General features: G+C 35.1%; 1 protein-coding gene across 4 annotated transcripts in view; it reads right to left on the bottom strand.

Moving 5' to 3' along the window:
- Anln (anillin, actin binding protein) overlaps positions 1-24,690 on the bottom strand; it is a 60,956-nt gene extending 36,266 nt beyond the window's left edge. For all 4 annotated transcript variants that reach the window (XM_077796781.1, XM_026387612.2, XM_026387613.2 and 1 more), the window contains exons 1-8: positions 24,673-24,690; positions 18,184-18,337; positions 15,991-16,302; positions 10,871-11,253; positions 9,128-9,353; positions 6,902-7,092; positions 6,571-6,678; positions 841-958 (exon numbers count right to left, since the gene is read on the bottom strand). In XM_077796781.1, coding sequence (XP_077652907.1) covers positions 841-958; positions 6,571-6,678; positions 6,902-7,092; positions 9,128-9,353; positions 10,871-11,253; positions 15,991-16,302; positions 18,184-18,337; positions 24,673-24,690 — 1,510 coding nt within the window. The remainder of the gene's footprint in view (positions 1-840; positions 959-6,570; positions 6,679-6,901; positions 7,093-9,127; positions 9,354-10,870; positions 11,254-15,990; positions 16,303-18,183; positions 18,338-24,672) is intronic.
- Between the last annotated feature and the right edge of the window lie 235 nt (positions 24,691-24,925).

Raw genomic sequence — 24,925 nt, 5'->3', positions numbered from 1 at the left:
AAAGGGAAAAAAAAAAAACAAGGGGGAGAAATGAATTACAGTAGATGGGGTAGAAAGAGAAGATGGGAGGGAAGAGGAGGGGAGGGGGGGATAGTAGAGGATAGGAAAGGCAACAGAACACAACAGACGCTAGTATGGCAGTATGTAAAAACTGGATGTGTAACCGATGTGATTCTGCAATCTGTATACAGGGTAAAAATGGGAGTTCATAACCCACTTGAATCAAATGTATGAAATATGATATGTCAAGAACTATGTAATGTTTTGAACAACTAATAATAAAAATTAAAAAAAATAAAAAATAAACAGTGCTATCTCTTTGTACATATAGCTCTGCCTCCTAACTAGTTCAGGATTTAATCTCCCAGAAACACTTGCAGAAAAGCTGAATTAAAGAGCAATTCAATATGTATTATTGAATGTTTCTCCCAAAAAAGTTGTAGAAATAACACTCTCATCAACAGTATATGAGGGGCTGGGGATGTGGCTCAAGCGGTAGCGCGCTCGCCTGGCATGCGTGTGGCCCGGGTTCGATCCTCAGCACCACATACCAACAAAGATGTTGTGTCCGCCGAGAACTAAAAAATAAATATTAAAAATTCTCTCTCTCTCTCTCCTCTCTCACTCTCTCTTAAAAAAAAAAAAAAACAGTATATGAGTTCTTAGTCTAGAAAGAGAACTAAAGGGGAAATCCACTGAATGGTTAGAAATGAAAAAGTAAGTGAAAAGGAAGAAATGAATATCTTTAAAAAAGCAACACTTTTGCTTTCTAATCCAATTGCCAAATCAATGGTAGACTGGAAGACACATTTTAAATGAATTAGAAATGAAAAAACTGACCTGTAGGTTCTGTACTAGAGGTTTTTGCTGGTATCTGATTTTCTGTTACCTTGTCTGGAAATGAGTGGGTATTTGAGACTACTTGTTTCTTGAGGGGAGTGTTCTGACTGTGAATTTCCTGCAAAAATCAAATAAAGAGGAATAGAGGAATATTTTATTTTTCAAAACTGTAATTTTATCTTTTATAAAGTGTAATTGTATATTTTTATAAAATCTTATAAAATTATTAAATGAAATAAGACTATTATTAAATATTATTCTATATGTTACCTCAGAATAAAAAAGACAATGTATATAAAAAGGTCCAGATTAGCTCAAGTCCTCAGTGCTAGTTTAAATTCTTGTTACTTCTCAGTATGTAAATCTTTTTTAGAGACTAAGAGGCAAGAGGGAATTACAATTTGAATCAGAGTTCAGTTTTACATTGAAATTAAAGTGCAAACCATGCAAAAGGATAAACAATTCCCACTATGTCACTTATCTCAATCCATACCTATAAAATCTGGTGGCAGTTCCTATATCAGGATTCCACTTAACAGTTACTCAAGAAGGTAAAATTCAGAGAAAGCAGAAAGGACAAAAACATATCACAAAGTAAAAGGAGAGAAGAAAAAAAAAAATACCCTGCATCTGAGTCTTTTTATTCATGAACAAAGTCATAGAAGATAAATATTCATTTTTTGTTTGTTTGAAGACTTTCCAATTAAAGCAATAACAGAAATAACCAAATATTGCCTTGCCCGATTCTCCCAATAACCCTCGTAGCTATGTCCTATTATCTCCATTTTTTTTTTTTTTTTTTTTTTTTTTTTTTTTTTTTTGGTGCTGGGGATCGAACCCAGGGCCTTGGGCCTATTATCTCCATTTTATAAGTGAAAAAAACCTTAGGCATATAAGAGTTAAGTAACTTTCACATACAGTGACTAGCAGTGCCAGTGCCCAAACTCAAGTATCATTGTTCAGAGCTACTTATATAGTTCAGAGCTACAATATAGTTCACAGCAGACTATATTTGTTCTGTATATTAGAAGTTTTGGATGCACAAAAACAAAGTAAATTCTCAAATATATATTGCAGACTGTTTTAACCACAGACAAGGAGTCTGACAAGGGGAAAACAGAGATAGGGCAAGAACATTTCAGAAGTGAGATGAATGGGCTGAGACTACCTTTAGAGTAAAAAGCTGTATATACAGTAAACACTCAAACATTTATGGAGTAAATGAATAAACCAACCACTATGGTAATAATGGAAAGCAACCATACTAATTCTCAAAGGCTTAAGTAAAAGCTTTAAAAACATAAAGCCAAACATAATCACTATACCCCTCTTCCCTTTATGGTGGCTCACTGCCTGACAATAAACACAGCACTTAGAGTGCAAGGTTCTGGGGTCAGATCTTGTTAGAAACCCTGGTGTCAGTACTTAACAGTGGAACCATTCTTGGACAAATGATTTACTTACCTCAACTTTAGTCCCTTACCCAGAAGAAGGAAAATAACTTCAATATTATTGTGAGGATTCAATGATACAATGTAATAAAGGTATCCAAACATCTGGCATCTTGTAGGCATTCAATAAATATTAACTATTGCAATAATCTTATCACCTTCATCTTCTTCTCTTCTTTATTAGTGTCACCTGTATACTGATCTGGACTTTGTTTACAAGTCAAACTCTGCCTGCATCACCCTCTTCAAAAACCTTTTAGCCTTTCCAAACGATCCTCTTTCATAGCAAACACTCTAAATCTTTATCTCCTTCACTAAATATTCCCTCCACTTTCATTCTAATAAAAAAAAAAAACAAAAAACTTATTCTCTGGTAAAAACAGGACTTAACTTACAACATCTGAAATAAAAGTAGTTCTCTCCCCTAAATCCTGACAACATTAGTTCTTAATGTTTCCATGACATTAACTCTTTTTTAAGTTTTTTTTTTTAGGGGGTTGGGGGGATTGAACCCAGGAGTACTTTACCATTGAGCTACATCCCCCAATTCCTTTAATTGTTTTTATTTTGTGACAAGATCTTGCTAAGCTACTGAGACTGGCCTTGAACTTGAGTCACTGAGATTGCAGGTATGCACCACTGTGTCCAGCTTTAACCCTTTTAAAGCTCTTATTCTTTGAGACTAGCCATTTGGTTATAGTGTACTCTCCAGCCTCTCAATCCCAACTCATTAGTATCAGTTAATACAAGAATCTCTCCCCCCATTCTCCAACACATCTCTAGTTCAAAACCTGACATCATCAAGATGACATCAGAAGCCACAGGGCTATCCAAACAATAAATACCTCGGCCTCTCAACTGCATGAACACTTCAACTCCAGATACTTTTACTATTGCTCTAACGCCATCACCTGAAATCTATTTGTGCTTCTCTGAAATCCCAAACCCAAATATCTCACCATAACCACATCTCCAACCTCTCTAGTCCTCTTGCTTAGGAATTATAAGATCCCATTCTTTGGTGTCATAGATACCTCTGGTTATTTGATGCTTTTCTTCCTTTCATCTCTACCTAATTTCTTATACCTTCATCCAGGATAGATCTAATGACCCTTCATTGAAACTATTATCCTACCAGTATATTCAATTTCCTTAACTTAAGCATACTTCCATTCCTCTTGTCTGATAATATCCCAATCCTGGAACAACCCAACTTCTCTAAATCTCTATCCAGGCTCTTTTGACATATCTAGAGAAAATTCATCTATGGAGTTTGGTTCCACTATCAAGCTGGACGTAATGGCACATGCCTGTAATCCCAACGACTTTGGAGGCTGAGGCAGGAGGATCACAAGTTCAAAGCCAGCCAGCAACTTAGTGAGGCCCTGAGCAAATTAGCAAGACTGTTTCAAGATAATAAACAAAAAGGGTATGGATGTGATTCAGTGCTTAATCACCCTGGGTTCAATCCCTGGTAAAAAAATAAAATAAAATAAAATAATAAATAAATCTATGTTCTCACATCACATCTAAGTCTCAGCAGTACTCCCTATTTTTCGTTTCCCTGTTAGCCCTCTCTTCCACCATCCTGTAAGTACTACACCTATTACCTTTTTTTCCTGTACTTGATCTTAGCAAAAGGCTGGGAAGTGGTCACCTTCTTTTTCTTAACAAGGAACAAAATAGGCACTATCATACAGATAGTCCATCAGTTTTCTGCCATCATGATCCTAAGACCACCAGTACCTGGAGTTTCACTTCTTCTTTATGTATGTATGCATGTATGTATTTTTGTAATGCTGAGGATTGAACCCAGAACCTCAAACACGCTAGGCAAAAACTCTACCACTGAGCTATACCCTGCAGCCCCACCCATTTCCTTTTTATCACACAAGATTGTTCAAATTGGTTCTGTTCCCATCACTGTGCTCCAAGTTCATGCACAGTCACCTCTCTCCCTTCAATCTTCTTAACTTCTCTAACTTTTTGCTTGCTACTAGGTATTTTACATTGACACAAAAATTGACTTGAGTCTCAAAAAGCCAGAAAACAAACACAAACTGTACCTTGCTTCTTCCTCCCCTCCAGCACCAACTGCCTTCTCTCTCCCCTTTAGAACCAAACTGCTAAGAACTGCCTACACTCACTGGTTCTACTCTTCGCCTCCTCGGCTCTCCTCAATCCATTACTACGGCATTTTTCACCACTTCACTAAAACTGCTCCACACATCACAACAAACTTACTTCAAACCCCAGTAAATTTGATTCAACCCACACTTGACAATACTGACCATGCCTTCCCTCCCCAAGCTTTCCTTCTTCATTTGACTTTAACACTGTACTCAATTACATTTTCCTCCTATCTCTTTGCTGCTGCTTTTGTGGAAAGGAGAGCCCTGAACTCCGTATTACTATGTTCAGAATTTTGTTCACATATATGTGCCACTGTCTGGGGAGGAATTTCATAGGCTTAATGGAATTATATAGTACAAAATAGTTAAGAGCCATTGCCCTATACTATGTTCAGAATTTTGTTCACATATATGTGCCACTGTCTGGGGAGGAATTTCATAGGCTTAATGGAATTATATAGTACAAAATAGTTAAGAGCCATTGCCCTATACTCTCCAAAGAATGGGAGGAAAACCAAGAGAATATACATAATGGCAGATCTTCAAAGAAAAGATAATCAAAAATGTCAAATGCCAATAGGTCAAGCCAGAAAAAAGTGGGGATTGAAAGTGATCACTGAAGATCACAAATGGGGAGGGGATAGTGGCAAGAGCCTAAGTGGAGAGACCTTAAGATAGGAGAGAAGAAAAAAACTGGAGACAGCACTCTGTGAATAGTTTACATCCAAAGGAGGCAAAATAGTGAGGAGCATAGAGGACCTGGAGAGGTGTTGTAAGATGCTGGTGGCAAGGATCAGCACATTCTTTCCTTCCTTCCTTCCAGTGCAAACTTATGGCACTCCTACTCTCTGTTACTCCTACTCCAGACAGAAAGAACAGGAAGATAAAGGTAGAGAGAGATCTGAAAAATTGGGTACATTTGAAAAACTGCAAATACTCTGTATGACATGGCTGAAGCACATCTCTGGAAGAGCAGGAGAAAGAGTCCAGCAAGAAGTGACACATTTCAAACCAAGCTGTTCACGCATTTTTCTCATGATACTTATGGGGAGCTTCCCCAAATTTTAAGTAAGGGAATACATGAATATTTGCCTTTAAACAATATTTCTCTGGCAGCCATGAGGAAGAAGGATTGGAGAGTGGCCAAATTAGAAACAGGGTGTCCAATACAAAGCTTATAACTGGACATATGTGTTTATGTGCATGTGCAATAAGGGCAAGCAGATGGGAAGGCACAAATAAAAAAGGGGAAGAAGCCAAAGATCTTCTAGATTTATTTTTTACATGTTGAAATATAGAATAAAACAATAAGAAGACAAAGACTACCAGGAAAAAATTTTGCAAAGAATTACCAGACAATCAAGCCTAGAGTTCAGGAGTGAGATAAGCACATAACAAAGCTGAGCTCATTAGCATTTTGGCCTTTGGCTGAATTTAGATGGGACAGGGACTTCCTTGGACAAATAAGAGGGGGAAAAGAGGTTGAGGTCAAAACTCTGGGAAGGTCACTTATTAAGCAAGAAAACTGATAAAAAAAAAAATCAAGCAGGTAGACCTTTCTCAAAGAATGCTGATTACATTTGTACTTTGTTTGTCCCTACTATGTTTCTACTAGCTCAAAATATATTCTAATACAATACCTTGTATGTAGTAGGCATGTAAATAAAATAGAACATAGTCTACATTTAAGTCAGATTTTGTTGAAGACTGAAATTTGATAAGAATAAAGAAAAATTTGGAAGGTATGTGTTAACAGAAAGAATTACAGATCATATAACTATGGTATTTTGAGAGAGGTAAATAGTCATCAATGACAAAAGTAGATTCTGGAAAACATTTTGGAACCAGCATCTCAGGAGAATTAACTATCTAAAATTGAATGGTGAAAATAATTTTTTATTTGATTTTTAAGGTCATCAGTGAATATGGTAAAGTTCCTCTGAAAGAGAAAATATCGTAAGTAAAGTTGTTATGTACATTTAAGCAGTTTATGAAAGGAAAGTGTCTAAGCGGTTTATGAAAAGAAGGTGTCACACTTAATTGAACAGGAAAGTGTGTAAAAAATTTAGTTCTACAATACAGAACTAGAAATTAGATACCAACACTACTTAGGTACCAAGTTAGCTTTTATCTTTTGTTTACAATACCTGCTTTGTTTCTAGTTGTTTGCTCCTCGAGTTTTCGCCTTTTTCTGCACTCCATAAGTTGCCCTTGTCAAATCGGCCACGAAGACATGCTAGTTCCTTTTCACGTTCCTAAACCCATCAAAAGTAGTATTTTACACAAGAGCCAGTTCAAAAATTTTAAAGTTCACATTGCAAATAGAATAGACAAAATTTCCAATTTGCGAAACGTGGCACAGAAGATCAAGATGCTATTTATCTCAGGTAAAAAGACTGGTATCAGAATTCACATCTTGATTTCTAGGTTCCATGCTGAGACCATGCAATAAAAAATGTTAAATCCAACAAGCCATACCTGCTTGAGCTGTTGTGCTAAATGGGTAGTAGATGAACATGCGTTTTGCTTAAATAATCTTTCTTGAATGGCCTTTGTATTTGGAGTGATAACGTAAGTTCTCTGGGGTGTACTATGAGAGGGACTTTCTTTGCTGTGTTCTTGACAACGCTCTCCAAAGCGTTCCAGAAAAGGCTTAATTCCTCTTCCTCCTACAGACAACATACACATTTTTGGAGGCTACTCAAAATAAGTCATAATTATAATTTCTATGGGAAAAGTTATAAATCCATTGTAGTTACAATATGCTTTGATTCTATTAGGAACCTAAATTCACAAAAAAAATTCACAGAATTACTATATAATTCTATTTAATTGCATGTTCTTAAATTAGAATTCAGTTCTTTAAAAGAGGAAAACAAAAACAAAAACCAAGAATTTTGGACTTGGGATATTACTCAGTAGAACACTAGCCTAGTACAAACAAGGCCCTGGGTTCCATTCCCAGCATCACAAGAGGAAAAAAAAAAAAAATTAAGAAGGTAGAGTAAAAGGGCAGTGAGGATTAGAAAATTCTCAAATGAAACAATAATAATTTAAGTGGTCAGAAGTAAACTACATATAAATTAATAAATCCCCCTTAAAAATAAGTGTCCTGACCATTATACCATAATAACCTCTAACTACTTACATTTCTAGAGTTCAATTTATTTTATATTTCTCTTACAAGTCTACTACATGAAAATCTGCAGTTCCCCCCCCAAACCAAAAGAAAAATTATGAATTATCCAACTCAACAAAGGGATGTCTTGATTTTACAAAGTCTTAAAAACAATACTTCTTTGAAAGAGTATGTTACATTTATAGTAGAGCAAATGATGTATATGTGACCTCCTCCATCATATAAAAATAAGCTTATTTATGTCAAAGTTTAGTAAATAATTTCCTATAAATCATCAAAGTAAATATTTAGATTTTGTAGCCCACATGACCTCTATTGCAACTATATAATTCTTCATTATAGCATGAAAGCAACCACAGGAAAATCTGTTAACAAAAGGATGTGGCATTGTTCCAAGAAAACTTTTTTTTTTTTTAAAAAAGAGCAAAATTTGTCTGTTGTCATACTTTGAGGACTTCACCTGTCACTTATTACCACTTTATACCATATCTCAAACTAGAGTCCATTATGAATACAAAGAAACATCTAAATTAAATATCTCTAAGGATCTGGTAATGTGATTCTGATTACACACAGTAATTAAGAATATAAAAAGAATGCTTCTTATCTAAGCCTGAAGATTTTAGGAAACTGGAATTAACTAGTCCTATTCCATGTGAAGATACTGCTTTCAATTCCTCTTTTTTGGGAGTATGGGGCTGCTAGGGATTGAACCCAGGATCCTGTACATGCTAGGCAAGCACTCTACCTTTGAGCTATCCCCTAACCCCTTATTTCTAATTTTCATTTTAGTCCATCTGGAAACTTGCTAATAATTTCTACCTACTCCATTCATTTTTCTGTCTACTTTCCCTTTAGGATAACTAGTTTCTGGGAAGATTTTATTTTTCAGATTAAAATAATCTTTCCAATGAAAAAAGAATATAGTTCAAAGTCAATACTATCACCATTTATTTGCGCCATATTGTTTAGTTGTGCATTTCTCAACCAACAATATGTGAATTGTGACAGAAGATATATGTTTATCATAATATAATAGAGCATTTCATGGAGTATCAGTCTACTATGGTAAGAAATACAAACTTCTATTTGCATGCTTTCACACACAGTACACACATATGTAAAGATAACTGAGAGTGATGTCATTTGTATGCACACTTACTTCTCTGATAGGGTGACTTCACAATGAAGGTTGAGAAGCACTGCTCTGCACACCTGGTTACAAGAATGTTTTTTCTTTTTGCCCCTAAAATGTGGTTCCCAGTTACATATGCTTTTCTGCATCCAAATTAGTTTTAAAAGTCCAAATTAATTTTAAAAGTATCTAACAGGATTATCCCAGGAAAAGCATGTTTAAACTGTTAAAATGTAACAAGACAAAAACTATGTCCAATTAATAGGCTAGTAATAAATATTCATTCAATCAATAAGAAGTCTTAGAATGTTTGGGCACTTGTCATGGCAAACCAACATCTTATCACTCACAATTGGAAATATTCAAAATGCTGAGAACATATCTTAAATATAGTCAGCAGCAACTTTAGATTTTTTTAAAAATACATAACCTGGTGTTGTAGATTTGTCTTTAGATTGAGACTGCAGACAAATTTCTGATTTTAGTTCTTCTTTGGATGGAACTGTCTGGGATAAAGTTGGCTTCACAATTGATTTCGATACCTCTGTTTTCAGAGGACTAACAGAAGTTTTTTGAAGTAGCTCAGGATTTTGTACCTCACAATTTTTAGCACTGGTGATAGATGTAGAATATTTCGCTGGGGAACAAGTAGATTTCTGAAACATGATAACACTTAAAGTAAACAATAACATTCACAATATTTATAGGTAGTCCTATAACAAAACAATTCAAATCCTATAGTAACTTCTATATAAGACTTACGAAAAAACTTCATGACCTCTGATGGTTCAAACTGGTTTGAAAAAAAAAAAAATCAACTTACAAAATGCTATTATTTAAATTATAATATGTAGCTTAGTCCACATATTATATTGATAGGTGACTCCCTACTTTATAATTTTTTTCATTATTGTTACTAGTATCTTCATTAAATTCTTAACTATAGTAGATAAAATTATAGTTTTAATCTGTATTTTGATTAAGCTAATCAATTCAGCCAAATACAGGTTGAGTATCTCTCTTCCAAAATGCTTGGGACAGAAGTGTTTCAAATTATGGACTTTTTCATATTTTGAAATATTTGTAATGAGGTATCTTGGCAGGTGTGACCCAAGTCTGAACATATATAGCTTAATGGCAGAGTGCTTGCCTAGCCCACATGAGGCCATGAGTTCAATTCCCAGGACCAAAAAAAAAAAAAAAAATCATTTAAATTTCATATACACCTAAATACATACCCTGCAAATAATTTTATATGACATATTTAATAATTTTATGCCTAAAACAAGGTTTCTTGCTATGGAATTTTCCACTTGTGGTATCATGTCAGCCTTCAGAAAGTTTCAGAATTGGGAGCATTTCAGATTTCAGATTTTATGTTAGGAATGCTCAACCTATATGTACCTGATGGCTAACTATAAATAAATTATTCAATATTTATGATGTAGGGAGGCACTGTGCTAAGTGCTATGCATATTAACTTTTTCAGCCCTGCTAATACCCTTTTCCCCCATTTTACATATACAATAATAAGGCTTTATAAAATTAAATAATCTGTGCAAAGCCACACTTCTAATTATTTGGGAAAACTGCGACTGAGTACAAGTCGAATTCCAAAAATTCTACACTAAAAGATAGTGGTCAAGAACATGACACTCTGCTTCTTTCTCACTTTTTTTAACATGTTTTTTTTTTAAACTTTCAAGGTAATACACTTAAAGTAAAAAAGTTTCAGATATCTGAAAAGAACATACAATGAAAGTATCCCCCCAAAATAATACTATTTAGAAATTTGCCTTCCTGGAAGCAACTATAGCCACTAATTTATTATGTCTTTTAGAAATAGTCAATATCATCTAATTATTTGTATCTATATAGCATTCTAATGGAGGAATTAATTTTTAGAGCTTACCTTCCCTTTGATGACCAAGAGGCTCTGTCATATCATTATATACTTTGGATCTGCATTAACTAGTGTAATTTCAGTTGCAAAATGCTAATTTATCTTGGAATAGATTACCAAACTTATGATTTTCACTTTCTGTAAAACTAACATTCTAAAAAATATATAAATCATCATGCATATACTATAAAATAAATACCTACATTTATATATTATGATTACTAGTCATAACAAAAAAGATTTTTAAAGACCAAAATGGTATTAACTCACCAAAGAGCTGGAAATTGAGGCTGTAGCCAAAGACTCATCAGCAGCACTAGAGGATGGGGCTTTATTCAAAGAGGCATCCCCATCGCTTTGGGAACAGCATGTAGCTTCCTGCTTAACACTGCTGCTATTGATCCTAGCAGATGCTTCACTTGCAGAGGAAAATTTGGACAAACAAGCAGTACCAGGCTGTTCTTGTACACTGTTTTGCTTTGCAGATGAGTAACTTACATCATCTTCCCAGGAGCAAATTGTTGCAGCAAGATTGGCCAGACGGCCCCTTCTCCCAAGTGGGGTTGCTGAAGTATCTGAAAGGGGTGGTCTGGGAGGCGAGGCTGCCTTTTCCTCAGATGGCAATGATAAGAGTGAGCTTTCAGGTATATCATCTGAAGATATTTTCAAAAAAAGTTAAAACCATGTTTAAGAGTTATACTCATGTATAATAACAGGATCATTCCATACAGAATTTTTAAATGAGATTAATAGGTTTAAGAACCAGTAAAAGCTTTTGCATGCATAAAATACCAAGCTACTTAAATTTAACAATAGTTCTTCAAATCAAATGATACCTAATCTAAATTTAAAAAGAAAACACTGTTTAACACCAACTTTTTTCAATTTATTGATCTATTACAGATGCTAATATACCATCTATTTAGGTTATATTTTTGAAATTAATTAACGATATTATAACACCACACAATTTAAGATTAAATATCCCACAGGAACTTTTTGTTTTAAAAATAAATTAGTCCAGTGCCCTAGAACAGAATTTTCTGACAATGAAGTTCTGTATCTATGCTCTTCAATACAGTATCCCTACTCACTTGTAGCCAATAAGTACTTGAACTCAGAATCTAAATTTTACTTTAAATAATTTAAATATAAATAGTTATATACCTAAAGGCTACTATTTGGATAGCACAGAGTTAAAACAAATCAAATGTTTTCCTATAGTTAGTTCATTTGGAGATAAATCCCAAGTAGTGATGATTTAACTGATGAAGGATTTAGACCTATATGCATACAGAGTATGTACCCAGGGAGGCCAAAGGTCATGCACTTCCTATTCCACAAATTCAATCAAAGAAAGAGGTACCCCTCTTTCTGTTTAAGGCTTCTACCCCTGCCTGCAATTTCAATTCTTCTCCCTCTAAAACCTTCTAAGGGATCTTGCTCCAAACAACCCTCTTCCTCTCTACAAACTTTTTTCTCTGAATATTAAATATACTCAAGTTTCTTTCATCTTAAAAATTAGTATCTTCTTATCAACATCCACACTCTTAATTCCACTGTTAGGTATAATTACAACGTACCTATAAAAATTTTTAAATAAAAATTTAAAAATCATTTGTGTTCTTTAGCTACTATCTTCTTCCCTGTGCAATATTCAGTCACCATTAAAATCACCTGCCTACACCACTGCCCTGAAGTTGGTTTTGCTATTGAAACTATATGCCAGTACACACTAGCATTGTATTCTTGACATCTCTAAAACATAACACTGGTATTATGTTATGGAATTATGAAATGGAATGTCTTTTTCATTTAAGACATCATCTCAGTTGGGCACGGTGGCAATCACATGTAATCCCAGTGGCTCAGGAGACTAAGGCAGGAGGATCATGAGTTCAAAGCCAGCCTCAGCAAAAGTGAGGTGCTAAGCAACTCAGTGAGACCCCGTCTCAAAATAAAATACAAAATAGGACTGGGGATGTAGATCAATGGTCGAGAGCCTCTGAATTCAATCTCCAGTAACTATCCCCACCCCCAAAAAAAGACATCATCTCTATGAGCTTTCTGTCTCCATAGCCTATCCATCATTGTCTTCCAACTGCCAGTTACCTCCATTTGGCTTTCCCACAGGCATCTCAAATAACATATCTAAAGTAGAAATCAACCCCAGTAAAATCCCCTTCCTCTCAGCAAATGACCTCTCCAGCTGCTCAGTCATTGAAACCAGAAATATCACCTCTCCTCCATCTAGTCATTAATTCCTATAGATTTTACCTCCTAATCTCTCAAATCCACTTTCTCCTTTTCACTTCCATGAGCCTTCAACATTGTACACCTAGATTATGGTATTAGCTTTCTAACTCAACTTCCTGCTTTAAATCTCTGCCCTGCCCAATCTCTTCTCAATTTTGATACCAGAGTGATCTTTCTAAAACACCTGCCTGCTTTAAACTCTACTGGTACTCACCACCCCATCACCTCTAGTTAAACCCAACCAGGATCCTACTGCCTTTTTCAAATTTATCATTTGCTTTTCTACCACAGGAGTTGTGTACCACACACCAGCTCTTTACACAAAGTATATTCATACTATTTACTTCTGTGCTTTTTATATATTATTTTTTCCGCCTATATTATCTTATCTAAAACCAGCTGTCCTTCAAAGTCTGTTTACCAGCTTTTGATTCCTCCAGAAAAGGTTCCCTGACTACACTTTCCCTGATACCCTTTTACATACTTCTGTCATTTTCCTTAGAGTAAGCACTGCCTTTAAGCAGATGACAGTTTTATTATATTGTTTTAGAAATGGACTTAATATATCTCTGGTTCTTCTAATTAATCTCTATCAGAAAGGCTTCAGATAAATTACATTTTAGTATAAATCCTCAAATATTAACTGATTTATACCCACAGTCTTGTTTAGAATTTAATAAACTGTTTATTACAAATACTTGAGTCACAATTTTCATTTCTTTTTGGGGGGAGTATCAGTGATTGAACTCAGGGCACTCTCAACCACTGAGCCACATCGCTATTTTTATATATATTTTTTTAGAGACACAGTCTCACTGAGTTGCTTAGTGCCTCCCCATTGCTGAGGCTGGCTTTAAACTAGCAATCCTCCTGTCATTTCTTAAAAATCAGAGAAGATCTGATGCCTTAATGAGATTTACTGTCAAGACTGAGCTAGGCATTTGCTAATATTTGCTTTCAAAATGTTCAAAAAATCACTTATGCTCTCAAATTTATAGGACCCTGCTTTTTAATATTTTTTTTAGTTGTAGCTGGACACAATACCTTTATTTTATTGTTATGTGGTGCTGAGGATCAAACCCAGCGCCCTGTATATGCTAGGCGAGCGCTCTACTGCTGAGCCACAACCCCAGCCCCTCATTGTTTTTTGACCAAATATAAAACCACAACCTTTTGCTGTTGTTATTTTTTCTTTAATTAAGAAAAATATACACTTTGCTACCCATGAATATTTCCAATAAAACAATAATGGAATGTTATCTGTTCAGGCACATTTACTCATTAAACTCCTCAAGCTTTATAAAGAAACATGCTTATTAACCTTACCCACTGTCAAAATTAATAGGTAGATGACACCATAAACTATGTGAACTCTGTTATGTGCCCAAAAAGCATCAGAGAGGTGAAAGCAATTGAAAATAGGAGCATTAGGGCCAAATCTTTGGAGACTGAATTTTAGCTTGCCAACCATGGCCATGGTTCTTGGCCTCTCTGAACCTGGTTTTTTCTTCTATAAAATAAAGATAATAGTAGTTATATAAATAAGATTGTTTTAAGAATTACATACTATTAGAACAAAAAATGTTTACAATATATTTAAAAATATATTTATAATGCCTATCACATTAATGTCATAGGTGCTCTTGAGATTAAGATCATCACTGCCAGAACAGTAGTTGTAAAGTACCATCCAATAATTATCAAAATTCCAGTTAAAAGAATTCATTGTAATGGAAAAATGCCCAAAATATATGTAGTCCATCCATTTTTTCAGATCACTTGATCTAATTCTGGCTATGTATCATAATTAAAGAACTTTTAAAAAAATAAAAAAGTATACTAGGGCTCTACCACACTTTTAAGATTTTAATCCAACAGTCTAAGTGATTCTGAGACGCGTGGACCAGCTTGAGAACCACAACTTGAAGTATGCTTCCTTAGATAAGAAAGCACTGAGTAGTCTACCCAGATGATTCTATTTACCAGCACAGTGCTATTATCTAATACTATGCTATCAATTTACAACAAACTATGTATCTGCACACAACTTCTCCCAGAACTGAGCTATTCCTGCACTGGCTACCTACCTGCACAGAGCTGTTTACCAGCACTTAAGCTGTCTACCTGCTTCTACCTGTACTCAGCAGTCTACCTGTACTATGCTGGCTCACAACTAAACTGTTTGGAGCCAGGACGTCTTCCTACCTTGAGAAGTTTTATAGGTTTACTTTAGGTATATCTTTACAAAGATGACACAAAGTCGTCTTTGATGACACATGGGAAAAAGTTCTGTCATGTGTTATGGCCAAAGAAGCTTCTGCTTTTTGTTTATAAACATTCGGTCACTGATAGTGTTTTATCTCTTTGCATTGGCTGCTAGCAAAAGGAGAACCTTAGGGCCTGTATGTAGTAAACTAACTTCATCTTTCACTTCTATGTTCTTCCTTTTCATATTTTCTGTCAACCCTGATTTCCTTATTTTTCTTGTTACAATACAATACAAGTATTTTCATAAGTCATCCCAAGTGTTTTGTTTGGAACAAGTCAGGAGACAAATAAAATTGATCACAGCTTGAATAACCCTTCTGTATAATTGTTGACTTATTTCTCAGGCATCTCATCTGATTATAGGTGCATGAAAGGCAAAAATTCCATCACTTCATCTCTTTTCTGCACCGTAGCATAAGAATTTGCTTTGCAGATGCTTAATTTTTTTTTGACATTTTTCTCTCTCCTACTAAAAAGTATTACATAGCTTGGTACTTGAAGTATATTTAATTAGTGAATCCATGAAATAAGACTTCTTAAATACAGAGCTAAGAGTTAGCACTGCTAACAATACCTAGTCTATAGTTTTTTCTCTACCAGTTTCATTGCAAATAGATGGTAATTCAGTTATACGCTCAACTTCTGTGAAATAGTCCAAGAACTTCTTCTGATCTACTTCAATAAGAACATAACCAATGTATACATATACTACAGGTATACAAACGACTTGCAAGCAAATGATACTCTTACGTATAGATTAAACAAAAGCACTTATCTATGTGTTCACAACTAATAAAAATTTCAAAATGCTAAGTTGAATATTATTGAAAGAGATTTATGGATCAGGCCAGCCATATAACTTCTACCTGTCATATCATTATCCCAATGTCGCCGCTGCTCTGCGAGTTTTTGCATTCGTGTTTTAACTGAGGAGCCTGAGGTTGTGTCCAATCTTGACTTCAGCCCTCTCCCCACGCCCAGCAATGATGCTGGAACAGCCACAGAATCATTGACAATAGCTGATGCTTGTGGCTGCACCTGAGGAGATACAGGACTTGGAGAACAAGGTTTTATAGTCGCTGACTCAACTGGTTGTTTATTTTCCACATCAGAAACTTCTGCTTCAGTGCTGTCAGAACAACGTTTTTTTGATGGTGATGGCTTTGTACAAGATTTCACTACATTAAAAAGAATAAATAAAAAAAGACACTCAAAAATCTGTAATTTCTTATAGCATAAAAAACTTGAAGTAGGTATTTATCATAAATGAATCATTATGTTTCTCTAATATTTCCATTGTTTTTAATTACAAGAAAAATATGAAAACTATTCAGTAACAGAAATATGATATGAAGGACTTTAAGTGATCATGTAATTTTGGTTTAAAATTTCTACTGAAAAGAAATTTATTCTTAAGATACAAGCATAATACTTGACATAGTTAATGGAAATAAAAAGTTCATACTTGCAGTGTTCTAGGATATTAAAGATCACCATAATCTAATCATTTCATTTTTAGAGAAGATAAATCAAGCACTTCTGGAGAAATTAAATTACCCAACTAAAGTTACACAGCTTAGATAAGGGTAAAAAACAGGTTTTCTGGTTTTTGAAACAATCTTTCATGGACATTTAACTGACAAGCAAGGGTAGAAGGGCTTGTCAGTTTTAGAAGGTTTAGGAAAAGCAGGGACCAAACAAGCAAATGAATTACATGGCCAATACCAAACAAATTCTTAACATTTTACATTTTAAACTTCTATGAACACCCATAAAATAAAGTAAAAAGGCCCTAAAACAAAAAGGATGTATCTAAATATAAAGCATATTACTTCTATCCAGGAATGACTTTCAATATATCTCAGAAAAATTAATATTTTAAAAAGTAAAAATGTGAATTTCATATAAGGTGAGTTTCATTGGCTTTCTAACTTAAGTATTCTGTTCTGGTAGTGACCAAAGTACCATTATCAGGAAGTCATGACTGCCCTCATCAACACCAACTTAATCAAACAGTCATGATACATTCTGGTCTTTGGTAACTCATTTATGGAACTACCTTCTAGGAATTCATCTAACCATTTTTTTAAAAATGTGCTAACATGCAACACTGCCTGAAAATATAGAATTCTGCAAGTTTATAGTAAATATTTCAATTTGAGTATTAAAATGAAGTTCCAAACTAGTTTTCAAGTATATAGTACTCATTAGTATAAACTTGTGACACAGAAAAAAGGATCCTAGCTTGGGCCAGGTCCCTGTGTTTCTGACTGAATACCAAATAATATGTAACATATTTCCCTCCCTCTTTTCAGAATATAAAAATACATGAAAATAAATTATCCTTCTAAGGTTAGTTTCCAAAATAACTAAGCCAGGCCCATAGCCTCTTCTCTGCTTTTTTTGTAACATTGTTTTTCCCTTTGTAATGATCTGTATTTTAAAGTTGTACTAAGGAAGATTATCTCTAGACTTTTATGGAAAAGTCCATACTCCAGAAAAAAATTAAAACAGCTTGCTAATGCTATCTGAGTATGCAGAATTCAGTAAAGAATTGGTTAAGATTCCAGTTGAGTTTGGAATGGGATGCTTGTGTGTTCTACCATGTCTAGAGATTAACAATCTAAATTTCAACCCAGTCCTAAAAAGTTGGTTCAGCAAACACAAGATGAAAAAAGGTTCATTAAACCTCAAGCATTTGTAAGCAGTCTGCCTTTTGCTGCCTTGTTCATATGAGACACCATCTAGGAAAGGAGTGGTCAGCTACTCTGGGATTGTTGGGGTGAAAAATTCCACAGTACTCCCAGTATAAAGTGTTACTCTGCTCCTTTATTTTTCTTCCCTTGGGGTTTATAAGAATAACTGGAATTGAAGAAAACAAAGTTCAATTATTTTATTTGAAATATTTCTTAAACTCTGCTCCAGCCTAAAAGGTTTTAGGCCCTCAGAGGCATATTTGTTTCCAAAAGATCTTGATTCTTTTGCATGTATAATGAAATTCACATATTATATCTTTTAAAAAATGGAAATTTTATTTCCCCCCACGCGAAGTCTTTTACCTTCACCACCAGATAGGGGCTGCTGGTTACTTGCTTCTGAAAGTGGCTCTCGGGCTCGCTTAGCATGAGTGACAGACCTTGGTGCTGCTGTGGGCCTCTCAGCTATCTTTCTCTGAAGATTCTCTCTCCTAGCACGGGTTCGCTCAAGCAGTTTCTAAATATGTATTAGAGAATGTTAAAATACAAGGTTAGTCAAAGGTTCACAAAATTTCAGGTATCTTCCAAAATCACCAAATGGATAACAGTTAAATATATTTCAAAGGATAATTCCAAGTCATTAAGTCAAGATTTCACTAAATGAGCACCCCAATGTCAGAATGATTACAGATTAAATATGAATATTAAGGATCAATAGAATATGTGAAGATATAACATTTTAAATCCTTTCTGCTCAAATCAAAAGATATAATCTATTTTCTCACCCTTGTGATCTGCTTTGATCAATAAAATATGGCAGAAGTGATATTCTATGATTTCCCATCTTAGACCTCACGAAATCTTGCAGTTTCTGTTCTCCCTCCCTTAAAATACTGCCCCACATGAAAAAGCCCAGGTTAAGCCTGCTGGCAAAAACATGGTTTCCCTGACAGCCAGCATCAACCAGATCCCTAAGTAAGGTTATTGTAGACTATCTAGGCCCAGATAATTTGTCAGAACACTAACAAATCCTACATGACCCTGGGGAAGACCAGCAGAAGAACAGCCTAGCTGAGCACAATACAAACTGACCCACTGAATCATGAGATATAAACCAGCTGTGGTTTTAAGTCAACATGTTAGGCAGAATAATGGTTTCCCAAAGATGTTTATGTCCTAATCCTCTGATCTGTGAAGGTTACCTTAGAACAATAGTGACTTTGCTGATGTGATTAAGAATCTTCAGAGGGGGAGATTATCCTGGATTATTTGGATGGGCCCAAATGTAATCACAATGCCCCTTACAAGACAAAAGGAGGCAGGAAAATTGGAGTCAGGAAAAATTTGATAGAAAAATAGGTCAGAGTGGTGATTAGTAGCTTTGAAGTTGGAGAAAGAAGCCACAAGCCAAGGAAGGCAAGGGGTCTCTAGAAATTACAAAAAACAAGTAAATGGAATTTTCTCTAGAGCCTCCAGAACAAATTAAATCTTGGCCCCAAACACTTGATTTAAACTCAGTAAAATCCATTTCAGACTGTGATCTACAGAATTGAAACATAATAAATGTGTCATTTTAAGCCGCCAAATTTGTGGTACTGTGTTACAGCAGCAAAACTAATACAGTCACTAAGATAGAAAATCTTGGCAAGCAGCAAGAGATAGCTGACATATTAGTCCTTTCATAAGACACTTCCTAAGAGACAGGAAAAACAATACAATCTTATGTTTTATTTAATTAAACATCAACATATTATAAAATAGTTTTAAGTTCAAATGTTAGTCATCCTGTGAACTTGTAAATACTCTTTTCTTGCTTTGAATTACCTGATATTTTTATCTGAATCAGTGTGATGTAAAACAATTTATTCTCTTTCAAATAGACACAACTAAAGAAGAGATGCAGATTCTTACAGCCTGCACAAACAGACATAGCAGCAGTTAGTGCAAGCTGGAGAATTAAATCTTTTTAATTCCTTAATTAAAACAGAATAACAATTTTTAAGAAATCCTCTGAGCATGCAAAAGGAGGGAGAGCTGTTTGGGGAAGAAGGCACAACTCTCTACTCTTCTTAGGAATGATTCTCATTTAAAATCAATTGAAAGAAGTGACACTAATCAAAATGTGTCACTGAAAGCCATTTATTAGCCAAATGCCTTCCAAAACACAAGACCTTTACCCTCTAAATAAAAGTCTCCTTGATAAACATAAAAGTGATCATAATGTTACACAAATTCATAAATGTCTAATAGTTTTCAAGATAAAATATGTCACTCTGTAGACACAAAACTAGCCTATTTATTCCAAGATGTGTCCATATTCCATTTTCATCAGTTAGAATACTTATGAGTCAGTACAGCTTCAGTTACCATGAGGAATGGGTCACAACAAAAGAATGTGGTTTTGCATTCAAACACACACAAGTGTTCTATTGTTTGCATTACATTCAAAATTCCCAGATTAAAAAAAAAATTATAGCAGATAAGGAAAAAAAATCCCTAAGCTATAAAATAAAGCTAGTAAACCTCAAAGTTTATTAATTTAAAAGAAATTGTATATCTAAAGTACATAAACTAAACTGCTCAATAAAGTATAGGTAGCCCTCCATCATAATATTGTATTAAGAATTTAAAGATTATGAGGCTGGAGTTGGGGCTCAGTGATAGAGCACTCGCCTAGCACCGGTGAGGCACTGGGTTCTATCCTCAGTATCACATAAAAACAAATAAATAAAGTAAAGGTATTGTGTCCAATTACAACTAATATATATATATATATATATATATATATATATATATATATATATATTAAAAATAATTTAAATATTCTTTAAACATAATATTCTCAAAAAGTAGAGGGATTTTTAAAAACACACTGCAATAACTAACATAATTTGGAAATAAGATTTTCCTCATGAATGAATCTCGGATAACAGAAACTTGTATCCCTAAATTTCTAACTTAAATTTTTCTAGAAGATATTACTGATTTCCCTCCCTTCTTAAACAGAGTAGACTCAATATAAATTAACTTCTTATTATTTTCAATGTGCTCTAGCAGATTTTCTCCTAGGCCAACACAGAGACTTTCATTTAATTCTGGAAAACAGAAAATCTCCTTTCAAAATGGTAGCAGTATTTTGTTTGTTCATTTATACTAAGCCATGCATGCATAGAAAAATATAAAGTATCTTACGATAAATGATAATCTTTACAAAGTATTTTATTTATTTATTTCTAAGAGATAGGGGCTTCCTATATTGCCCACGTGGGCCCCTAACTCCCAGACTCTGGTTTTCCTGCCTCAGCCTCTTGGGTAACTGAGACTATAAGCACACACTACCATGCTTGGCCAAATAATTTTAATTATAACCTTTTTCTTTTTAAAGTTCCAACAAAAAAGCTGTTAGTTGTCATACAAAGCTCTGGGTTTACTATACTTTGACCAGTTACTATTACTCTTGATCAGACTTCAAACAAAAAGGCTATATCAATATTCTCAATAGTTCACCTATGGCTTTAAATTCACCCAATAAATACAACAATCACTAACAATTATACTAAACTTAATATAAAACACTTTCAGTATCTAGCACACACTAATTCATTTCACTTTCAAAACTTTATTTGGTGGTTCTCTTTCCACTACTGTTTTTCAGATGAGAAACTGGGACACAAGTAACAGGATATGTCACACAGCTAAGTAGCAACAAAGCATACAATGCGCATGTACAAATATGTAACAAATCCCATCAATATGTACAACTATAATGGACCAATAAAGAATGTGGAAAAACAACAACAAAGGAGCAACAGGCAGGATTCAAAATCCAGATCTGAGTCTGAGCTCTTAACCATTTTGCCATTAATTGTCTTAAATAAATTACTTACTCTTTTTAAGAATTTGTCAGCAGAATTAATTTCATATCATTATTTTTTTATTAATTTCATATAATTATTTTCTTTATTTATGGTTGGTCCATGAAGAAAAACATTAGAAGATATTGCCCTGTGGATCATCTAGATCTTGATTCAAAGAAATAAGGTACAAAAATTTATGAGCACATGAGGGCTGGGGCTGGGACTCAGTGGTAGCGTGCTGCCTAACACATGCAAGGCCCTGGGTTCGATCCTCAGCATCACATAAAAGTAAATTAAAAAATAAAGGTTTAAAAAAATATGTGTATATATAAACATCTGAAATATGAACAGTCACAGAATACTTGATATATGAAAGATTAATGCCAATTTTTCAAGTCTGACAATAACATTGTTATTATGTTTTTTAAGAGTCCTTTTTCAATATTTAGTGATAAATATTGAAGAATATGTATATGAAACTATATGATATCTAGATTTGCTTCGAAATAATTTGTGAGGTAGGTGAGAGAGAGTTACAGTGAAACAAAATAGCAACAGGTGGATAACTGCAAAGAACAGATAATGAGTGAATGAAGGGTTATTATACTATTCTACTGATTTTGAAATTTTCTTCAATATAGAGGAACATTGCCAAAATGTTCTCATAGGTTTGTAAAATAATTTGCACTCGGTGCCTGTCTGCTATGTTAATTCAGCAAAATGGTATTATATGTGTTTGACACTGGGGGAAATGCCTCAGAATAGAAATAGCCTCTACCTTCATGAAGCTCAAGCTCTGGCAGGAAACTAGTTCAACAAGTAAAGCACTGAAGAGGCAAATGCAAGGGAGATGAATACTGTTTCTGTGAAAGGTTATTCACCTCTGAAGAAGGGAGATCAAACTGAGGGCTGAAGGTCAACTCAGAATTTACCAGGCAGAAAGGGCAGGGAAAATGAGTGTGTAGGTCCAAGTGGCAGCAGGGAGAACTAATACAGAACAGTCTTGCTTCAGGAAGAGTTTAGAATGAGTCTAGCCTTTCCCATTAAGAGTTACCAAGAGGACTGGGATTGTAGCTCAGTGGCAGAGTGCTTGCCTCGCATGGGTGAGGCATTGGGTTAGATCCTCAGCAGCACATAAAAATAAATAAAATAAAGAGATTGTATTCATCTACAACTAAAAAAAATAAAAACAAACTAAAAAGAGTTACCAAGAGAATGAGGCCTTAATGCCCTGGCATTCATGTAACCAGACCTCTGCTTAGATGTAGGATGGCACTGGTTATGAATCACCCTTGGGAGAACTGAGAAAGTGGTCTCTGGAATAGTTTTTTGTGTTCTGCGGTTTTAAGAAGGAACCTGTTTGGGAAAGTCACTTTATACTTACTTTCAATCCTTTCAGACAAGGAACTGTAGTTCATGTCATTGTGAAAAAATGTTATGAATGCTATTATTAAGCACCTAACAGTTGGAAGCAATTCAAATGGTTCACTCATAACCAATTAAGGAAAAGATGTCAAAACTGTTATTCCAACTGCAACTTTTCATAATACAAACTATATACATTAAACCAAACATATTTCTAAACACATTCTAAGATTATCTAAACAAGAATTTTCTTTTAACTAAGATTTGTACTAGTTTTATTTTACTTTTAAATTAAATAAAGTCGAAATTTTCAGAAAACCTTCAAAATGCTTCTAGTTACTAAGGAGAACACACACTGTTGTTTTAAGGACTTCTAGTCTCATTATAACATAAAATAACGTATCCTTTTTTTTACTTCAATTTTAGTGACAAATATTTATTGCATGGCCAGCCCTATTCTTTAAACTAATTTTTTTTTAAAATCCTGGATTTTTCTATTAGAATCTTTAAACAAACTGATATTTTGTATCCCAAGATGACTAAATATGTGAAACACAGAAAGATGGCTTTGTGAATACAAGTAAACTCTAACTGTTGAGATCTTTAGTATCTTAGCGTTAAGGAATTGTAACTACATCTCCCCCAAAAAAATGTATTACTACTTTCCATTGAATTTTTCAATTTAGTGTACAAAACGTTTTTAGGCTCACTTTGTAACAACTCAAAACATGACAGTTTGAAACTTGCACAACAGCCTCGTGAAAGAAAAAGAGGAACTGTGCTGGAATAAAAAGGGAGTGGACGAACCAGCAACACGAAACTTCCGAATGTGTCAACGTACACTCTCAACATGAAGCTAAAACTAGAATGTCAAGAGCTATGTAATGTTTTGAACAACTAATAAATAAATAAATAAATAAATAAAATAATTTATATGCTAAAAAAAAAAAAAATCTACAATTCCCGGTATGAAACTTTGCAAGTTAGCAGAGCAACGGAGTTGACGCTGGGAATGAGTACAAAGGTTCCAGCACCAGCTTATTTGACAGGTTTTGCTGTCGTTAACAGCATCCTTAAATGCACACACCCCACCCTGTGAAACCTCATCAGCGGGCCGCGAGAACCCCGCAAACGACATCCCATTTGATTTCCCGGCAGTGGTTGCACACACACAGCTGAGTCACTGGGCACCAAACTCCACCCTACAAATGATTCCAACTTTTTCCAGCAGGACTTGTTCCGTCAGGTCCCAAGCCTCACTCTTTGGGGAAAGGAGGGAATGGACAGGGAGGATTCCAAAGGGGTATTGCTGTAACCGGGAACGCCAGGAATTTTCTCACTGCCATCTTTTATGAACAGAGTCAAAGCTTTACTCCCAGAGTTTCTTCTACATGGAACAAACAACAATAAATCGCTAACAAACGCACCTGAGACCCCCGGGGCAGAAAAGAGCGCGCCTGAGACCCCCGGGTCGCTGGCCCAGCCCACCCGGCACCGAACCCAACACGCTAGCTCTCACTGCGCACGCGCGCACGCACGCGCGCGCCCCACCGGTGGGCTCAAAGGTTGACAGAGGGGAGGGTGGGGGACCACAGGGGTCATGACTGGCTGCGCCCGCAAATTTTCTCACCTCGGTAAAGGGGTCCATCGCCCCAGGCTTCGCGTGTGGACTACGAGACAATGGAAACGGTGGTTCAAATTCAGGAAAAGAAAAGTGAGTCTGGGCTCAGTGTGTCTCCTGGAGAAAACAAGGAGTCAGGCACAGGAATTCTCCCACAACCAACTCTCCTCTTCCCTCAGCTCCCAGTGTCAGACTCTACCTCCTTCGGCCGTTCAAATTTGAATTTCAGCGCCCGGAGCGGCGCGCGTGCGCGCTGGTCGGG

Source organism: Urocitellus parryii, chromosome 3 (genome assembly GCF_045843805.1).
Source record: "Urocitellus parryii isolate mUroPar1 chromosome 3, mUroPar1.hap1, whole genome shotgun sequence".
NCBI lineage: Eukaryota > Metazoa > Chordata > Mammalia > Rodentia > Sciuridae > Urocitellus > Urocitellus parryii.
This window is presented reverse-complemented; position numbering and strand designations above follow the sequence as displayed.